The 17,737-nt window shown below is 31.8% G+C and overlaps 1 protein-coding gene across 1 annotated transcript; it reads right to left on the bottom strand.

Annotated features, from left to right (window-relative positions):
- Window positions 1–920: 920 nt before the first annotated feature.
- Window positions 921–10,529, bottom strand: LOC123669382 (circadian clock-controlled protein daywake-like). Its single transcript, XM_045602991.1, has 6 exons — window positions 10,321–10,529; window positions 5,762–5,931; window positions 5,322–5,392; window positions 4,223–4,365; window positions 2,699–2,848; window positions 921–1,145 (listed from the first exon to the last, which is right to left on the bottom strand). Exons 1-6 carry the CDS (start codon window positions 10,379–10,381, stop codon window positions 991–993), a joined length of 750 nt encoding a protein of 249 aa, XP_045458947.1. The 5' UTR covers window positions 10,382–10,529; the 3' UTR covers window positions 921–990.
- Between the last annotated feature and the right edge of the window lie 7,208 nt (window positions 10,530–17,737).

Genomic DNA, 17,737 nt, shown 5'->3' on the forward strand with positions numbered 1-17,737 from the left:
TTTGTTTCTAAGCAGGTTGATGGTCAGCCCTCAATATTCGTGCCGACATGTATACATGTATTTTAAAAACAAAATAAAACAACAAAATTCAATTTTTTTTAATTAATTTGTTTTTATTTTTTATACCCTTATAAACTATAACAACTACGAAAAACAATATAATAAGTACAGTTCTTCAGATTTTCCATAAATACAGAAACCATTACCTGTGAGTTGAATTTTGTAAAGAAACGCACCTTTTGATTTAAAAAAAGAACACCTACAATATAGTTGCAATTAGTCCCAAATAATATCTGATGATTTCTCGCTAAAACTAAAAAGTGCTGACATATATGTAACATTTATTATTAACATTAAAATTTTTTATTATTATATATTTAATATAAAGGTTGAAAAATAACATTGGAGGTAGGAAAAAAATAAATAAAATAAAGAAAAGCAAAAAAAAAATTTAGGGGTGTACTTTTGATTGAAAATAAAATTGTAAGGCTTAATATAAAAGTTTTAAAGTTGTAAAGTTTGATAGCTGATGTACGTATAAAAGTAATTAAATTACCAAGGCTGTTTTGAGATTTTAGCTGCAACCTCCAGTGCAACAGCCACAATACAGCACTGTGAACGTTGCGCTGATGTGTCGTCAATATATATTTATATTATATTTAATTTCGAAAAAGTACAGGAAAACAATGCCACAGCCATAATATAGGTTCTTGTCAGCCACAGTGTGTTGTTAAGTTTAGTAATACTTATTTAAAGATCATGATGTTCAAAACGCTACTTTATTTTTTTTCAGAATAAGATAAGATTTAAAATAAATTTGTATTAAGTATAAATTATATTTCTTTTCATTATATATTTTTTTATTTGAATTAACTGAGGACAATACACACACAACACACCAATGACAAAACACAATAAAATCAAAAATAAAAACTATAACATTTATATGCTTATCACATTATTTTCTTTGATTCTGTACAGATTATAATATTAGTTGTTAGGAAACAAACGATTATACGGCATTTTTAAGAAAATCTTGTTAGCCACTTTTAGACCTATTTTATTCCAATTATTTTGAGCTAAAGGTAACAATTCTTTATAAATCAATCTCCAATTTTCATTTACTAATCTCACTCCTAGATCAGCTGAAAAAAAAAATAAAGAATTAAAAAATCTGTTACATTGTTAAAATAATCTCTTGAATTTCGTTAAAAACTATAATATTGTACATTTTAACGTAGAGATTTATTCACTGTAATTTTTTTTTTGTAAAATCACCATTTTTTTATTAAACATAAGCTTGCTAAATTACTAATCAGTTTGTATAAATTCAAATTATAGCACAGTTTGAATTATTTTCAGACACATAAAAAATCTACTATGATGAAGTGTAATTTTACAATTTTTAAGTATATATTATTACGAAACTGTTTATTACTATTTTAATAACAGACTTCGAAGATTTACGAAAATTCTTAGTAATTTGCATTTTTAATTTGTGTTTTTAATTTTAGTAAAAGCGTTTATTTTTTGTTTACTTGCCGTTTGAACGATGTAATCTTATCATTTTTAAGTTTTTTGTTATTCTTTTTTTATGATTTGTACCCTGGGGCGTATAAAGTACCACCATTGCTGTAGTAAGCAGTATCAATTTTAACGAGGCCCTGGGCTACATGACTAATTGAATTTACGTAATAGAGTACTTTGGGTTTTATTTAAGAAGGATGGGATGGACCTTTCAAAAAATTTATTCGAAGTCAGGACTGCCTTTAACCGCCTCCGCAATGGAACTCTAAGATTTATAAAAAAATAATGTTATAGGGATTTGTATGTGCAGCATAAAGGGGTCTTACCCTTACACTATTGTAAAAAGTTACTGTCATTCTATTTTCGGACAATTGTCACATAATTTCAGAGTAGTTATCCGCCAATCCGCATTGGAGCATGGTGCGTGGTGGATTAAGCTCTGATCCTTCTCCTACTTGGGGAAAAAGGCCTATACCCAGTAGGTTTATATCCCTCGAAAATTTATCAGAATACCCAGTGGATAAAAGAATCATGGCCAGAGAGGGCACTTTAAAAATTAGCAACGCCATTGCTTCCAAAACAGTAAAAAAAAAATTAAACAAAAACCAGAAAACCAAAAAACGTCTACTGGAATAACGAAGTTGGTTTTTCGTGACTCATATTTAATTGTTTTAAAAAATCATTAAAGGTCATACAATAATTGAATAAGTGTTGGTATTGTATTTATGTACTCCTTGAAATTAAATGCTGCGTACCTTATTTATTAAATGCTTATTACAGACATTTACCATTTGAATATTATAGGTTGTCTTATAACTACGTAGCTATAATTATGAACTTATATGAAAATAATTACCTACTTTGTACATGTATGTAAAGATAAAATATCTTATAATTAGCTATACTGATCTATGTTCCAAAAAAAATCGTAAGAATTAAAAAAAAGTTTGTCACAATCACGAATCCTTAAATATAAATGAGGTATGTACACATATTAGTGTGAATTTCTATCCTATTATAAACATAAATTAATAATACCATATACCATATTTCGGTATTTATAGGTACAGAGTCGTTCCTGATTTTAGAATCTATATTACTGAGAGTCCTTAATTCGCTTTCCATAACATACGACCTACTTTTCTTTATGATATCAGATTTATATACTTACTCAAGTCTTTGCTCTCCAGTGCGTCATTGGTTAAGTGAATATGCATGTTAGTAACATCAGGCCTCATGTCGAATGCTGTGACTCTCATATATACTTCATCGTTAATAGTCTCAGGTCTTCCGTCAAGTTTCCACGTGTACACAAGGTCAGCTGTAATTAGTGTAAGATACGGCTATAATTAAATAATTGTAAGACCTGAAGAGTCGCTGGCTCGTTGCAGGTTGTAATCATAATAGTGAGTAAATCAAAAAAAAAATGTTTAGTTGTTAACCCGTATGTTTTTTTCAGCTACAAATCTCAACTCTTAAAGCATAGAAAGAAAATATAATGATAACTATGTGATTATATAAACTCTTTTGATAAATACTAAAATTCAACGCAGGAATATGACGACATTTATTTATTTTTCCCCTCTTGTATATGTATTGCTCAAGAGTTAAGATAAACTTTTATTACTTAGGTGATTAAGTTGAAAAATTATGAATTATTACTTATGTATTTAAGTAATTGCGGCAGGCTTCTTAAAATTTTCGTTTCTTTTCTCTCTTAGATCAACTGAAACTTTATCAAAACTGTCGCAGCCATTTTTGGAACTCAATTACACATAAGCGTAGGTATAGATAGATATATCTCGATACATAAATATCGCTCGCTTAATAATATAGGATAATGATGTTGTCTTGTTGCCTTGAAATAACTAGTCTCTACAACTAAGTGATTCTTAAATGATAAATAATTTTAAAACAATTATTAAGGAGAAGGGGAAAGTGTACGGACACATTAGTAGATAGGTAGGTCTGTACATAATTTTTAATATATATAGAATTAAGAAGTATATTTTAAAAATGAATCTTATTATCTTGTCGTTAGAATCAATTATGGGTCGTCTATCAAAAATAAATATAGGTATAAATACTGTGTAAGAGAAAATAAATATAGATCACGTAAAAAAAAATAATTCTCGCCTGATTATTGTTAATAATTATTTTGCTGTCATCTAAATTACTTAAAGAGTCCTTAAATTACGGAATGTCTTTAATTTTTGTACTGAGTACTAATAAATTTAATTAGTGAGATAAGTAGAAAAAAAACCAAAAAAAAAACAAATTCTCGCAAGATGGCGTATGGAACAAATACGATAAAGGTCCCCCCTGTAAATACTATCCATCTTTTTAAAGACATGATATGGGATATCTATATATATACAATTAGGTCTGCAAACAAGCATACGCGCCAACTGATGGTAAGCGGTAGCAGTAGTATAGAGTTTAGACGCCTGCAACACTAACTGCATCGCAAGAGTGTTGGCAACCCTACTCCTGATCCTCCCTCACGAGGAGCTCTGGCCACCTTGATCACCACAACCCACAGGAACACAACACTACTTGAGGGCAGTATTATTTAGTACTGATCTTCAAAGTAGTAAAGTTGAGGCACCTACCTCCCCAGACAGGCTGCACCAGATTTTGGGCAGGATATGTTCTTTAATTGTATACATAGCTTCATAAATAACCGTTGACTTACTCATATTGGTAACATACATTCCTTGAGCGTTAACAAAAGTCAAATCATTAAAGCTGCCGCTGCCTTTATAGTCGCCGCTCACGGTCACAGCTGGGGTGTACATGTCGATTTCTAGATGAAAACTATCTTCTTCTGCCCGTAATCTGAAATTATCAAAGTCAATGATAAAAGATATAAACACATTACATCAAACAAGCTACGCCTCGCGGCAAGCTCACCCGACTAATTTCCGTTCCCATAGGAATATCGGGACAAAAAGTAGCCTATATGTTATTCTGGATTTCCACCTATGTAGTCGTACATATCGAGCTTCATTATACATAGTATTATTTAGTTAGTAGTTCATAGGTTTTACGTGAAAGAATAACATACATACAACCCTACAAACTTTTCATATATAAGTACTAATTATTAGTAGCATTGCGATTGGTAAAATATGAACGCGCATCAGCACTATGCTAAATAGATAATAATGTATATTTTTCTCTATTAAGAGCCTTTAGAGTTTTTACATTTTAAGAGAAAAATCATATATTTCCTTTTAATGATATTAGCAACCCTACTAATATTATAAATGTGAATGTAAGTTTGTTTGTTACGCTTTTACGCGAAAACTACTTAACCGGTCATCGTGAAACTTTGTACACATATTCTTGGAGGTATTAGAAGTAACATAGGATACTTTTGTATTAAAAAAAATTCAATGCGAGCGAAGCTGCGGGTAAAAGCTAGTAAATTATAAAGTCAACGTCTCTTGCGGTGTCAACCATGTTATGACGCTTGCTAGATACTAAACGTTATTTTTAACCCTACATTATTGTTACTACAAATCTTTAAATTTGACACTTAGTTTCAGAACGCAAACTGGTCGAGAAACAATGTATGCAGATTTGTAATAACCCGTACAGATACCTACACATAAGACCTTCCTACTATCCACTTAGGATATGTGGTCAAGTTCAGTGGAGGGACACAATCGTAAATAATACGTTGAAATATGTCGAATGGTGTCAGGGTTAGTCGTAATATATATTTTGTTAAAACGTATACAATAATATTTTATTTTAAATTATTAAAGTAATTACTTCCTAGTTTATACCTTGCATCACGGACCGTTGAGTCTTTAAGGCCGAGCACACGTATGTTCTTGTTGATCATCTTGGCTTGTATCTATATAAAAGTAAAATATTGGTTATGATTAATCATAAAACTTTTATTAATAAGGAAATACCAATAAAAATGTATGAAAGTTAGTGCATTAATTATTATAAAGGTTTATTTAATAAAACGATAGTCAATGTTTATGACTACACAGTCAATTTACAAAATAATAATAATAATAATAATAATATTAATTATATGCAAATTTAACATTTTTATCAAATAAATATACATATTCTACAAGTGTAAATAACCACTATGGATTAATCTTATGGGGGCAAAGGTTCATATTACTCATACAGAGATTTTTCGTAATTAGGACATTTACGATTGTTCTATCATCTTAATATTAACAAAACAAAAAAAAAAATGTCTAACTTGATTATTTTTGTACTCGAGTTTTAGTTCTTTTTGAAAATAGGGGTCTAAGGGAGGAACTCCTATTTCATTGATGCCGTCAGCCATTACTGCAATGCCCGCCTGGACAGCATCCACTAAGCAATCGTTCACGTCCGGTGAGCTTCGGCTGCATATTTTTAGATATTTATCTGCAAAACAAGTGTTTCATAGATAAGAAAATGATGTCAGTTTAAATTTATGGTTATAAAATACTAATATTATAAAGAAGTAAGATTTGTGTCTGTTTCTAGGATTGTAGAGGCTAATTTCAGAAACTACAGAAAAAAACTTAAAATAATTTTTCACCGTAGAAATCGACACTATTCCTGAATGTTATAGGCCATATTTTATTTCAGTAATAATCTACACTTATAATAAAATGGTAGGAAAGTCAAAACTGTACATTGAATATTTTTTTAAAAGAATACTTGGGATGTGATCTACAATCGATACCGAAGCCAAAAAATATAGTTTTTAGAATTTTTGTCTGTTTGTCTGTATGTATGTCCGGAATAAACTCAAAAAGTACCGAATGGATTTACTTCAAATTTGGCACGAATATTATTAAGAAGTCGGGTCAACATATAGGCTACATATTATCATGCTATCACCTACCGGGAACGAGCAGTGAACCTTTATTTCCTCAACGCCTTCTGTAACAACGTGTAATCTAACGACGCATATTTGAATGTTGTTGTTATGTTAATAACCATGCTATATAAGCTAGCTACACACTATAAAAATCACGCAATATAAGTAACTAAGCCGATAAACATAATTAAATGAATATAAGTAGACAAGACAATTTTAAAGCAGCGCCATCTATGAGATTTTTCTGTAGATATGAAATTTAAATAAGAAACGGGCACATGAATGTTATTTTAAAAGGTGTAATCGTAGGTATTTTTGGTGCTGTATAGCGTTCACGCAGACGACGTCGCGGGCAGCAAGTAGTCACTTAACATAATAACTAGCTTTTCTTCAAGTCGGAAGGAAAGTAGGTGCCTAATGTGCCGCGTTATTGTTATAAAATTTAAAACTAGCGAAGGTCAGCTAATTATCCATAAAGACATACGTGGTATATCAGTAATATCTCTTTACGTTATTTAAAATAATATTCTTTAAGTTCTAAATACACTTCTATCAGTAATATGATATTAATTGTAGGTGTGTAGTATTTAGTATCATGAATGCTACTTGTATTTTATGCTATTAATATGAGACAAGGCGTCAATGATATCTATTTCAATCACTATAACTAGAAGAAAATGGACATTGACTTATTATTGTCTTTCACAGGTCAGATAAGTAGGCACATGTAGAATTTACTGGTATCAGTTCTAATTAGCTCTATAAATAATTTAGGTTTTTAATCCTATTTGATCACAGACACTGTGATTTATGTGTAAAATGGGATATTTACCAAATTTGAATAGAGGGCAACCATGACCATGGCATTTGCGAGTGTCAAAATATTGGTTAATTAAAATGACCAACAACGAACATGGTTAATATTGAATTTTAAGCCTAAACTCTACTAAATTACATTGCTTAAAATTCATCATTTATACTAAATTACATTTATTATTACATATTACTAAATTACAGTGCTTAAAATTGATAATTTTTTTATAACTTCCGCCATACCATAAATTTTTTTATTTGCCTTAGTGAAAATTACGTGTACACTATATACACATGACACGTAGAGTCTACAACTCCCACTATATTATGAATACACGTGGCCGCCATATTAGTGACATCAGCGCTCAAAAAGTCAGTAGGTACCGGTAAAATTCCTAGCTTGTTTAGAAAACTTTATTTTTTATTTTTAGAATAAATTTAGTATAAATATGAATTTTTGATTTTTGATTGTTTAATTATTTTACTGAACTCCTGATTGGAAATATTTAGCGACAATATCAGCAAAAAATATCAAAATCTAACTCATCTTAAAAATACATTTTTTATATGTAAAAAGTATAGATATTTAGATACGCAATTAAACTATTCATTTACAAATATTTCTATTAGAAAACGTTTAGCAACTAATGCACTTTGATGCCGCCGTAATCTTTACATCTATGTACCTATGTCTATACAACTAAGTACATACTTAAAAATAAAACTGAAGTGTCAGTCTGTAATTTCAAAATAACTGTTTTTAAGGGCATATAGTTATTTACACGATACTAGACACGAACGAACAAATTTTTAATTTTTTTGTCTGTCTGTCTTTCTGTTCCGAGCTAATCTCCGGAACGGTTGAACCGATTTTTATAGGACTTTTAATGAAGGATAGAGGTGGTTATGCAGCAACATATAGGCTACTTATTATCCCGGAATTTTCGCGTAATCGAGATTTACGAGGGAAAAACCACATTTACCGCGCGCGAGTACCTACACCCCAGAAAGATATGAAAAATAACCAAATATTTCTTAATTAATGCCAGCAAAAACAACTTAAAATCTCCAAATAAGATAAAAGAGTTCACATGGCAGATTTTTATCCCATTATTCCCACGGGATCAGGATCACGCTGTTAAAAATATAATAAATGTCCAGATACAATCTCCCAGGCAAACGAAGTCGCAGGTACAGCTACTTATTAATAATTATATTTTGATAAACGTTACGCGCGATTTCAGTGGTAAAATAACCCACCATAGTTTGATTCAAACATATTACTTTTAATGTCGGTTTTACCTTAACTTGTGGCATTAGTAATCTTAACAACGATACGTAATTCAACACATGTATAATTAAGACTCTATTGTTTCTTCACTTCACAAAGGAAAAAAATACAATCGGTGAAGAAATTACTAATCGTTATGCATACACAAAATAATTCAACCGAATTATGAACGTTTTCCTTTGTTAAAATTCGAATAAATTTTATTACTTGTATCACATCACTCATATCTTATTTATGACATAAGACGTTTTCTAACTTATAACTTACAGTAGCGATATTATGTTAGAGTTACGGTTTCCCAACATATTACTACCACTTTCCAATAGTAGATTATTGTATTAGATTCCTCTTTTTTTTTCGATATTGTAGTTTTAAACTACAGAAAATATAGACACATTATATGTCTGTCTTATCGTAACCGTGGTAACAATCTTGATTGAATTTACATCGAAATTTTGATCGCATAATTTGTACAAGTATACCTACTTGTCTTATATATGTCTTTATAACTATGTAAAATTTTGAAAAAGTCAAATATTTTCTGAAATTTATTTAGTATTTAACAATAGTCAATTAAGGGTTTATTATTTTTACTTTCATTTTATTTACTCCAGGACCGATGGCCGTTGGAGCAGACGTGTCCTAGAGTGAAGACCGCGTCTTGGCAAACGCAGTGTGGGACGTCCTCCGGCCAGCTGAACTGACGATTTACGTGAGATTGCTGACGTAGGCTGGATGAGGTTTGCGGAAAACCGGGATGTCTGGCGCGAACTTAGGGAGGTCTATGTCCAGCAGTGGATTTCAATATGCAAAACTGACAGACTGACTGACAATTAAGGTGATTTAATTAGAAATTAGTTATCTAATAATAATTATGTATAATCTGACCAAACTACAAATGAAGTATGAAGTTTACCTTTGAAAAATATAATAGACAAATAATATTGTCCACATAATCGAATCTTTTTAAAATACTCCTTGAAAAACCTTACCACTAAAATAAAAAAAATATTTACTAAAATAAAATCTTATCACCGTAATAATTGATTTATGTTGGTTATCCCAAAATGAATCATCATCATCATTACAGCCTATACAGTCCACTGCTGGACATAGGCCTCCATAAGTTCGCGCCAAGAATGCGTGTACTCATGTGTGTTGCCCATAGTCACCACGCTGGGCAGGCGGGTTGGGCCCGTCTTCGGCCTGTGCATTTCAAAGCCAGCAGTTGGATGGTTATCCCGCCACCGGTTGGCTTTTTAAGTTCCAAGGTGGTAGCGGAACTGTGTTATCCCTTAGTCGCCTCTTACGACACCCACGGGAAGAGAAGGGGTAGCTATATTCTTTAGTACCATAGCCACACAAAAAATGAATAGCGAACAATTACTTTAAAACAACGGTTAATAAATAAAACAGTTAAGTAAAACTTGGTTTGTCGAGGGAATATTATTATGTTTTTTTTGGAAGTTAGTTGTTTGTGCCTTGACGCGCATTAAACCACTAAATGATATTTCGCAATAACATAGTGTCAACATTTTTACCGTGATAATAGAAGGCACTAACTACATTGACGAAAGTTTTGAGGAGCCTAATGACGTAATGAAAATGTTGTATACATGATATTTCATTTGTTTTATGATTAAAATACACTTTTCTGGTACTTTTTTGATGTAACACTTTATCAAAAATACTTTTTCTGGGTTGACACACTTCTGCTTAAAAGCACAACACGATAAAATGTACATACACTTTTTTCTTCTTGCACTTTTAATATTAATTGTCATAATAACTTTTTTAATTTGTCAATTTATTCCTTACTATATTACTTTTAATTACGACTTACCGACATCACCAGCTCCGTAACATGATACTGCTATACTTATGAAAAACCAGAGCGTAAACATTTTTAATTATAAAAGAAGTAATGAAAAATATATAAATTAAGACTTTATTAATTAAACCCTACAACAGCACGTGTTTGACGTTGAACTGTTAAAGGGAATTTGAGAATTGACACACAAAAACACAACCTTCCGCGCGGTTGCGTACGATGCATATTGCTGGGTGATGAACAGCTTTTTATAGTAAGTTTAACTCAGTCTTGTGCGCGATTATATAAGTGTGCGTTAAGCCTTGTAGAGACAACGAATGTGTGTGCTTGACATGTGGCACAGTGAAATAGACCTTTTGTATAAGAAAAAAAAACTTAATTTAGTAATGTTACATAATTTATTTATTTGACTTACCAACTAAATAAAATTTACATTTTAAACATTATCTAATAATGGCACTTAATTTGCATTCGCAAAAATAAAATTATTTTTGTTTTGTTGATGTTCATTTACGTCACTACTAAAAAAGTCGGAAGAGGAACTTTCAGTACCACTGCTTTCAACGAGGTTTTTTATAAATTCCGTATGCACGTCATAAATTCCATAATATTCTTCTAGGTTAGATGACATTTACCACACAATTAACTTAAGTGAAATTATTAATTGGAGTAACTCATTTGGTTTAAAACTAAATCCTGTGAAAAGTCAGGCTATTATTATTATTGGCCGCCACCATTTGATTTATCGTTTGGATCACTCTCTTTTGCCGTCAATTATATTTAACAACAATGTTATTCCTTACAGTTCATAAGTAAAAAAAAAATAGGTACCGTAAAACCTTACAAGATTGCCCTGCTTATCTGAGTTTGCCCGCTTCAGCCTGTAATATCCTACTACTGGGCATAGGCCTCTTCCCCCATGTAGGAGAAGGATCAGAGCTTAATCCACCACGCTGCTCCAATACGGGTTAGCGGATATATTCCCTACTACGAGTAACGATCGCTATCAGGTGTACATGATAACAACCGGGACCGACGGCTTAACGTGCTCTCCGAGGCACGGTGGGGAGACCCACAAGGACTGTACAAAGCATCCAGACCACGGCAAACACCTGTATGGCCAATACAAATGTTTGTCATGTGCGGGGATCGAACCCACAACCGCCAACGCAACAGGTACAATCCATGGCTGTAACCGTTGCGCCAACGCGGCGGCGAGTTTGCCCAGCAAGGTACTTTTCACAAATATTAAACAAACCGGCAACAGTTTTTTGCTGTGCTTAATTTTTAAACTATGAAAGAAAATTGAATATATCTCCTGCAATACTAAGTAACTGATTTTTCCTTGCGTTACTTCAGTTGGCTATTAAATTGTGTTGAAGTTGGTGGTATATTTGTGGGCCAAAATTCATGTATAAAACTTTCTTTAAAACTCGATTTGTAATAATCCCAGGTGGGCAAGTTTTGGACCATTGTTAGTTTATGATAAATATACAAGAAAGATCGAATATCAGATGCGAAATCTCTCTTAACTTCAAAAATATGAGGTTAGGCAATGTCAAATTAGTTTTTCTAAAGTAGTTGTTACAGCTTTGCCCAACAAAATATTATCGTTAAGGTTGTCACCTCAATGTTAAATTGGGTTCGAGATAAGAAGATACTTATTTTTTTTTTTTTTATATTAATTTCGAAACTACCCAAGCTCATACCTAAATAGTGATTTCATAATCCTTTTTTTTTCATTAATTTTGTAATTCGATTTTGTAATCAATACATGAGCTAAAAATGAAAATATTAATTATTGAATGTATTTGCAACATAATTAGGGTGATTTTGGATAAGAGTATTTGTTGATTTTGCTGAATTTATTTATTTTTAAATTTATCTCAGGATGCAGAATACTAAGCCTAAAAACACAAGAAAAGAAGTTATATATTAATAATATTAGGATAGGCATACCGAAATCATTCAGAGGAAATGTTAGATTTAGCGGTTGATATGGTAGAAAATAACAGGATGTCAAATCGGGAGACAGAAAAGAGGTTCGGGATCCCTCGATGAACGATTTTAAATAAAGTTAATAAAATTCACTTAAAATCACTTGGAGGACAAACCAAGCTCACTGACGAAGAGAAAAAAAAAATTGATAAACGTGGTGTTAGTCTATAAATGTGTTGTAAAATTCACGGACTGATTTGTTCGATGGAAAATTACCCAGTAATACGTGCATGTACTTTACACTACTGCAAATTGTATGATAGTTCAAAATTTTTTAGATTAGTCACCGTACTGATTAAAAAATGTGACAACCCTTGTTCATCCTTTCATTTGTATGAAAAAACAAAAAAAAAAATTGACTGACAGGTAATATAAATATTTAAACTTTTAGTATTATGGTCCTATAATAGAGTAAGCATTTTTCTATAATTATCCCTAAATCTGGTGTTCTTAAGGTAGAAAATACCGAAGTTATAAAGGTTTCCGCAAAATGGGCAAACTTGTAAAAGATACTATATATTTGGCCCGGTGTCCTAATAGAGGTTTTTTGGCACACAAATATTCATTATCTTGATATTATCATAAATTCTCTGCAAAGAACACTACATTTACCAATTGTATAGCGCAATAACACATTAGAAATAGTATTATTTAAAAATATATTTTTAGTTGAATTAAAATTCGCAAGAAATCTGGGCAAAGTCTTACGGTTTTACGGTATTATTTTTGACCAAAATATGACCTGGAATTCACAGATTATGGGAATTAATCGTAAAATATTTTCTGCTATTAGTTCCATTCATAGGTTACGAAATCTTTTGTCAATTCCCACCAAGATTGCGTTGGCACAATCCATCCTTTTTCCTATTTTGGACTATGCCGACACCTGTTACCTCGACCTCAGGGAAGATCAATTAAATAAACTCGAGGGTATTCAAAACCTTTCTATTCGCTTCGTAAGTATTTTGACTTAGAAAATATGACCACATTTCTGAGTTTCGCAAAAAGCTCGGGTGGGTTCCAATTTGACTTCGCCGGAATGCTCACATTCTATCACTTCTCTACTGCGTACGGTTTCTATATAAATTTTCCATAAACATTTAAATTTCATTATTTCTGTCACATTTTGTTCGACATTATGTAAAATAATAGATATATATAATTATAATTCCCCAGATATTTTCAATAGGATTAAGTTCGGGATGATATGGCGGTAGTCGAAGAACTCTGCTGCCATATTGCTAAAGTTTGTCATCAGTTTTGTAATAAATTTTTTTTTTTTTTTTTTTTTGTCACAAGGTCGGCAAACAAGCGTACGGCTCACCTGATGGTAAGCGATTACCGTAGCTTATAGACGCCTGCAACACCAGAAGCATCGCAAGCGCGTTGCCGACCCAATCCCCAATCCCCCCAGGAGCTCTGGTCACCTTACTCACCAACAGGAACACAATACTGCTTGAAAACAGTATTATTTTGCTGTGATCTTCTGTAAGGTCGAGGTACTACCCCAGTCGGGCTGCTCCATATTTTGAGCAGGAAATTCCTGCTGTGCCCTACCTCAGTTATATATGGCTTACTTTATTTTTTAACTAAGTCAAGTATTTTGAGCAATATTTTTAATTATCAGTATATGTACGAGTATATGTAATTCTTATATAAATGAATAAAAGAAGGCAGTACGAAGTTCGGCAGGTCAGCTATAGTTATCACAATATAATAGGCCCGTTTTGACTTTTGACAAATGCCCTAGAACTTAATTTGGTAGAAAATGTAAGAATCAATAAAAGAATTATTAATATCACAAAATGTTTTTAAAAAATACGTACATTTTTTGGAGCGTTAAATAATATGATAGAAGCGTTAAATAAAATAATAGATGGATAGGCAGTATTCTTTTTGCGTTATAGTCTAATTATTACAAAACGTCTCAAAAACAGTTACGATCTAAGTATTTTTTTAAATACTAGTGCTGTAACTAATTAATTAGTGAATTTCACCAGCTTCATTAGATTTTAATAATATTTAAATATTATTATTAAAATCTATATATCTATCTAATCTAATATAGTTTAGTGATCTTTACGGGAAAAAAGAGCTTAGCGCTCAAAGTCGTAAATAAAATTTTGAATTGGCTAATAAACCGCGATAAAATCCGAAAACATCTACATAATTTGTAGTATTAGGAAATATTTGATCACTCTAAGACCAATAAAAGTTGCATAGCTACAAGGGCACACACTTCTTTCACGGCTGAGTCTCAGTACTCGGCCACCGCACCCGGTGACGCTCTAAAGGCCGCTAGTGCCAACAGCATACTCATTACGAACAAAAAAGAGGGCACGCACACATATGATCGCGTGCAAGACTGAGTTGAAACATCTATACCTGTTCTCAATGTCAGCCAGTTGGATCGAGAAAAATATTTATTTACCTTAATAAAAACAATCAATGCTATTATTACAAAGCTGAAGAGTTTTTTTCCGTTGAATGTCGTAATCCCAGGAACTATTAGATTTAGTGTTTGGTATCGAGAAAGGCTATATAACAAAGTCTACAGACAAAAGCAGTAGAGCGTTAATGAAACTTGTTGGAAAAGCGAGGTCGGCGGTCGGTCAATTCGAGTAATTAAAATTTATAGTATTAAAAAAATGTATTATGTAAAACGCACACAATTTTATTTTGTATAATAATAAATATATATTTAAATTACGAAAGAAATTTTTCAGAGTAACTCTTATAATTTTAAGATTATTTTTCGAAATCGAACTATATAAAAGGAAAAGTTTCCACTGACATACTGACGCACGAAGAAACGTAACCGCATAAAGGTAGAACATTGATCTGTACAATGAGATAGAAACATGAAATTTGGATAGTTTTTTTTTTAATTCAAAATGCGAACGTACATTAAGGAAAGATTTTAAAAAATTTGAGCCCTAAAGGGATTACTTAAGGGTTGCAACTTTGTATGGAAAGTCTTTAAATTACCAATGATTTTGATAAAACTGAGATTCACGCTCTTAATATTCCAATCAGATGAAAAAATAGTCAAGTAAATACAGATTATTAAATATATAAACCGAAAAGTACCAGTTAGATCTCAATTTAAATTAAATGGGATCACATGATACGCAAAACCTTTCGATTAAAAAAAATCTTCGAAATCGATCCACCCAATAAAAAGTTCTGAGATAACAGCATACAAAAAAAAAGAAAAATAGACAATCGGATTAAGAACTTCCTTTTTTCGAAGTCAGTTCATAAAGAATTAAACGTGGATAAGAATACTATTATGGTACATGTCTGCTTGCTGATAAACAATCGAATTGAGAACCTCCTTTTTGGAAGTCAGTTCATAAAGAATTAAACATGGATAAGAATAACTATTATGGTACATGTCTGCTTGCTGTAAGATATGTCTATTTTTCTGCGAAAGGAAAGAAAAGGGAAATAAAAACTTTTACATAAAAGAGTGACAGTTAGGCTTAAGGACGCTATCACATTTTTTCACAAATATCAGTGTTTTTCAGGTACCATTTTAATTAATTAGAAGTCACACTGCGAAGATATCTTGGTTTCAAATAAAAGATAATATATTCATCTCCAAGTGACACAATTAAAAATCTAAAGCCCCATACAATCTTTTCACACAAATACGGTTTAACCATCACAGAAATCGCATAAAATTAAAAAAAGACGGGTCTGTGTACGAACCATTATAGCTAAATACACTGCACTAAGAAAAATAACTACACTAAGAAAATTGTTGCTTAAATCCGATCATTGCCAGTGACAGTTGTGCAATTTTCAAAGAAAGTGATGCTGCTATACACGGTTTTTGTTTACTTGGAATAGTGACTTTATTTTTTTACCCGAGTGGATATTTATTTTGTAAGCCTAAATCTTGAGTTCTTAAACAGATTAGATTAATTATTAACTCTCTTACAAGTTTATATGAAAGTTCATCTTTTTTATCCTACAAGGTGGAAATTTGTCAGGAAGATAATTAATAGTTAATAAACGTTTACTAGATAGGAGTTAAACTGAGTGACAAGATAAGAAATAGTGAGAAAAGAAAACGTTGTGGTCTGAAAGAAGATGTAGTGACAAAAATTGAGAAAGGTACGCTCAGATAGTTTGGCCATGTCGAGAGAATGAGTGAAAAAAGTGTTTAAGGCCAGTGTGAATGGAAGAGTTGGAAGGGGTAGATCTAGGCGGACGTTTCGGGACCAAATAAGGGACGTCTTGAAAAAAGGCCAGGTCAAAGTGCCAGGTAGCCTTAACCGAAGAGCGTGTATGAAGGGAATAATGAAAGTGGACGAAGCGAAAGAAGTATGTAAGGATCGTAGCAAGTGAAAATAAGTAGTCTCTGCCTACTCTACGGAAAAGAGGCGTGATTTTGTGCATGTATGTAAACGTCTACTGTGGGTAACGAGCGCTATCGGGTATCTATGATAACAACCGGGACTGACAACTTAACAGACAAAACAAAATAATTAATTAAATTAGATTTTAATCGACGCCTGGAAATGTATATTACGTTGAAAAATACCTACATGTTTTTCAAAATGTCAAATTGAATTTTTGTTCAAATTTAAAAATAAGTAAACCTAGATATTTAAATGGACAATGTTGGCCATAAAAATCTTATTACAAAGCAGTCTTTATTTCTTTATTTATATCAGTTTTATAAATTTTCGTAAAAATGTTTTAATTGCTTTGTCCGTGTTTTTCCTTCTTAGTTTGTTCTCTGCTGAAAAAATAGCAATGTTTTATTTAAAAGCTAATATTCCTTTGCTTTTTTAGCATATAGGTACATATCTTTGCAACTTTTAGACAGAACAAAATAATTATACGATTAGAAATAAACCACGCACATTAGGAGATTTATTTTGACGTTGCCATAATAGGTTTAGTATTTTGTTAATGTTTGCCAATTGGAGAAAAATTACTTAATACTTGCTAATTATGTTTATAGCCCTTTTAATTAAAAAAAGTGTGTGTGTACAAAGTACACATGCCAGAAGTGAAACATCTTTAGCAAACTAAATTTTAAGTCTCATTTATATACATACAGATCTAATGCTTTAGATTTCCGTTCCAGCGCTATCGACAAAAACGTTGCCGTTTCATCAAGACGTTGCCGTTTCATCCGTAAACATTTTACCCTCATGCGCCTAAAGAAGTTTCACTTCAAAAAACTTTAAAAGGAGGACATTATAAAAAAGCAAACGAATCAGCTCAACATTCCAACTATTATAAATTAAAATAGCTGCCATTTTGTAAGAAGAGAGATATGACATTGTAGAAAAGTGGATTTATCAGTAAAATACCTGAAAAATTCTCCCCTTAAATATCGGTAGTCGTGTCCGGACTGATTATATTTTGTTAGATTATATTTAGTTTTACAGCAAATAAAAATATCGAAGCA

Source organism: Melitaea cinxia, chromosome 1, assembly GCF_905220565.1.
Source record: "Melitaea cinxia chromosome 1, ilMelCinx1.1, whole genome shotgun sequence".
Taxonomy (NCBI): Eukaryota; Metazoa; Arthropoda; class Insecta; order Lepidoptera; family Nymphalidae; genus Melitaea; species Melitaea cinxia.

Excerpts from the sequence above, each read along its gene's own strand:
- LOC123669382 (XM_045602991.1), bottom strand. The coding sequence starts at position 10,381 with ATGTTTACGCTCTGGTTTTTCATAAGTATAGCAGTATCATGTTACGGA. Across the intron at positions 5,932-10,320 it reads TTACGGAGCTGGTGATGTCG|ATAAATATCTAAAAATATGC; the intron begins GTAAGTCGTAAT and ends CTTGTTTTGCAG. Across the intron at positions 4,366-5,321 it reads TCAACGGTCCGTGATGCAAG|ATTACGGGCAGAAGAAGATA; the intron begins GTATAAACTAGG and ends TGATAATTTCAG.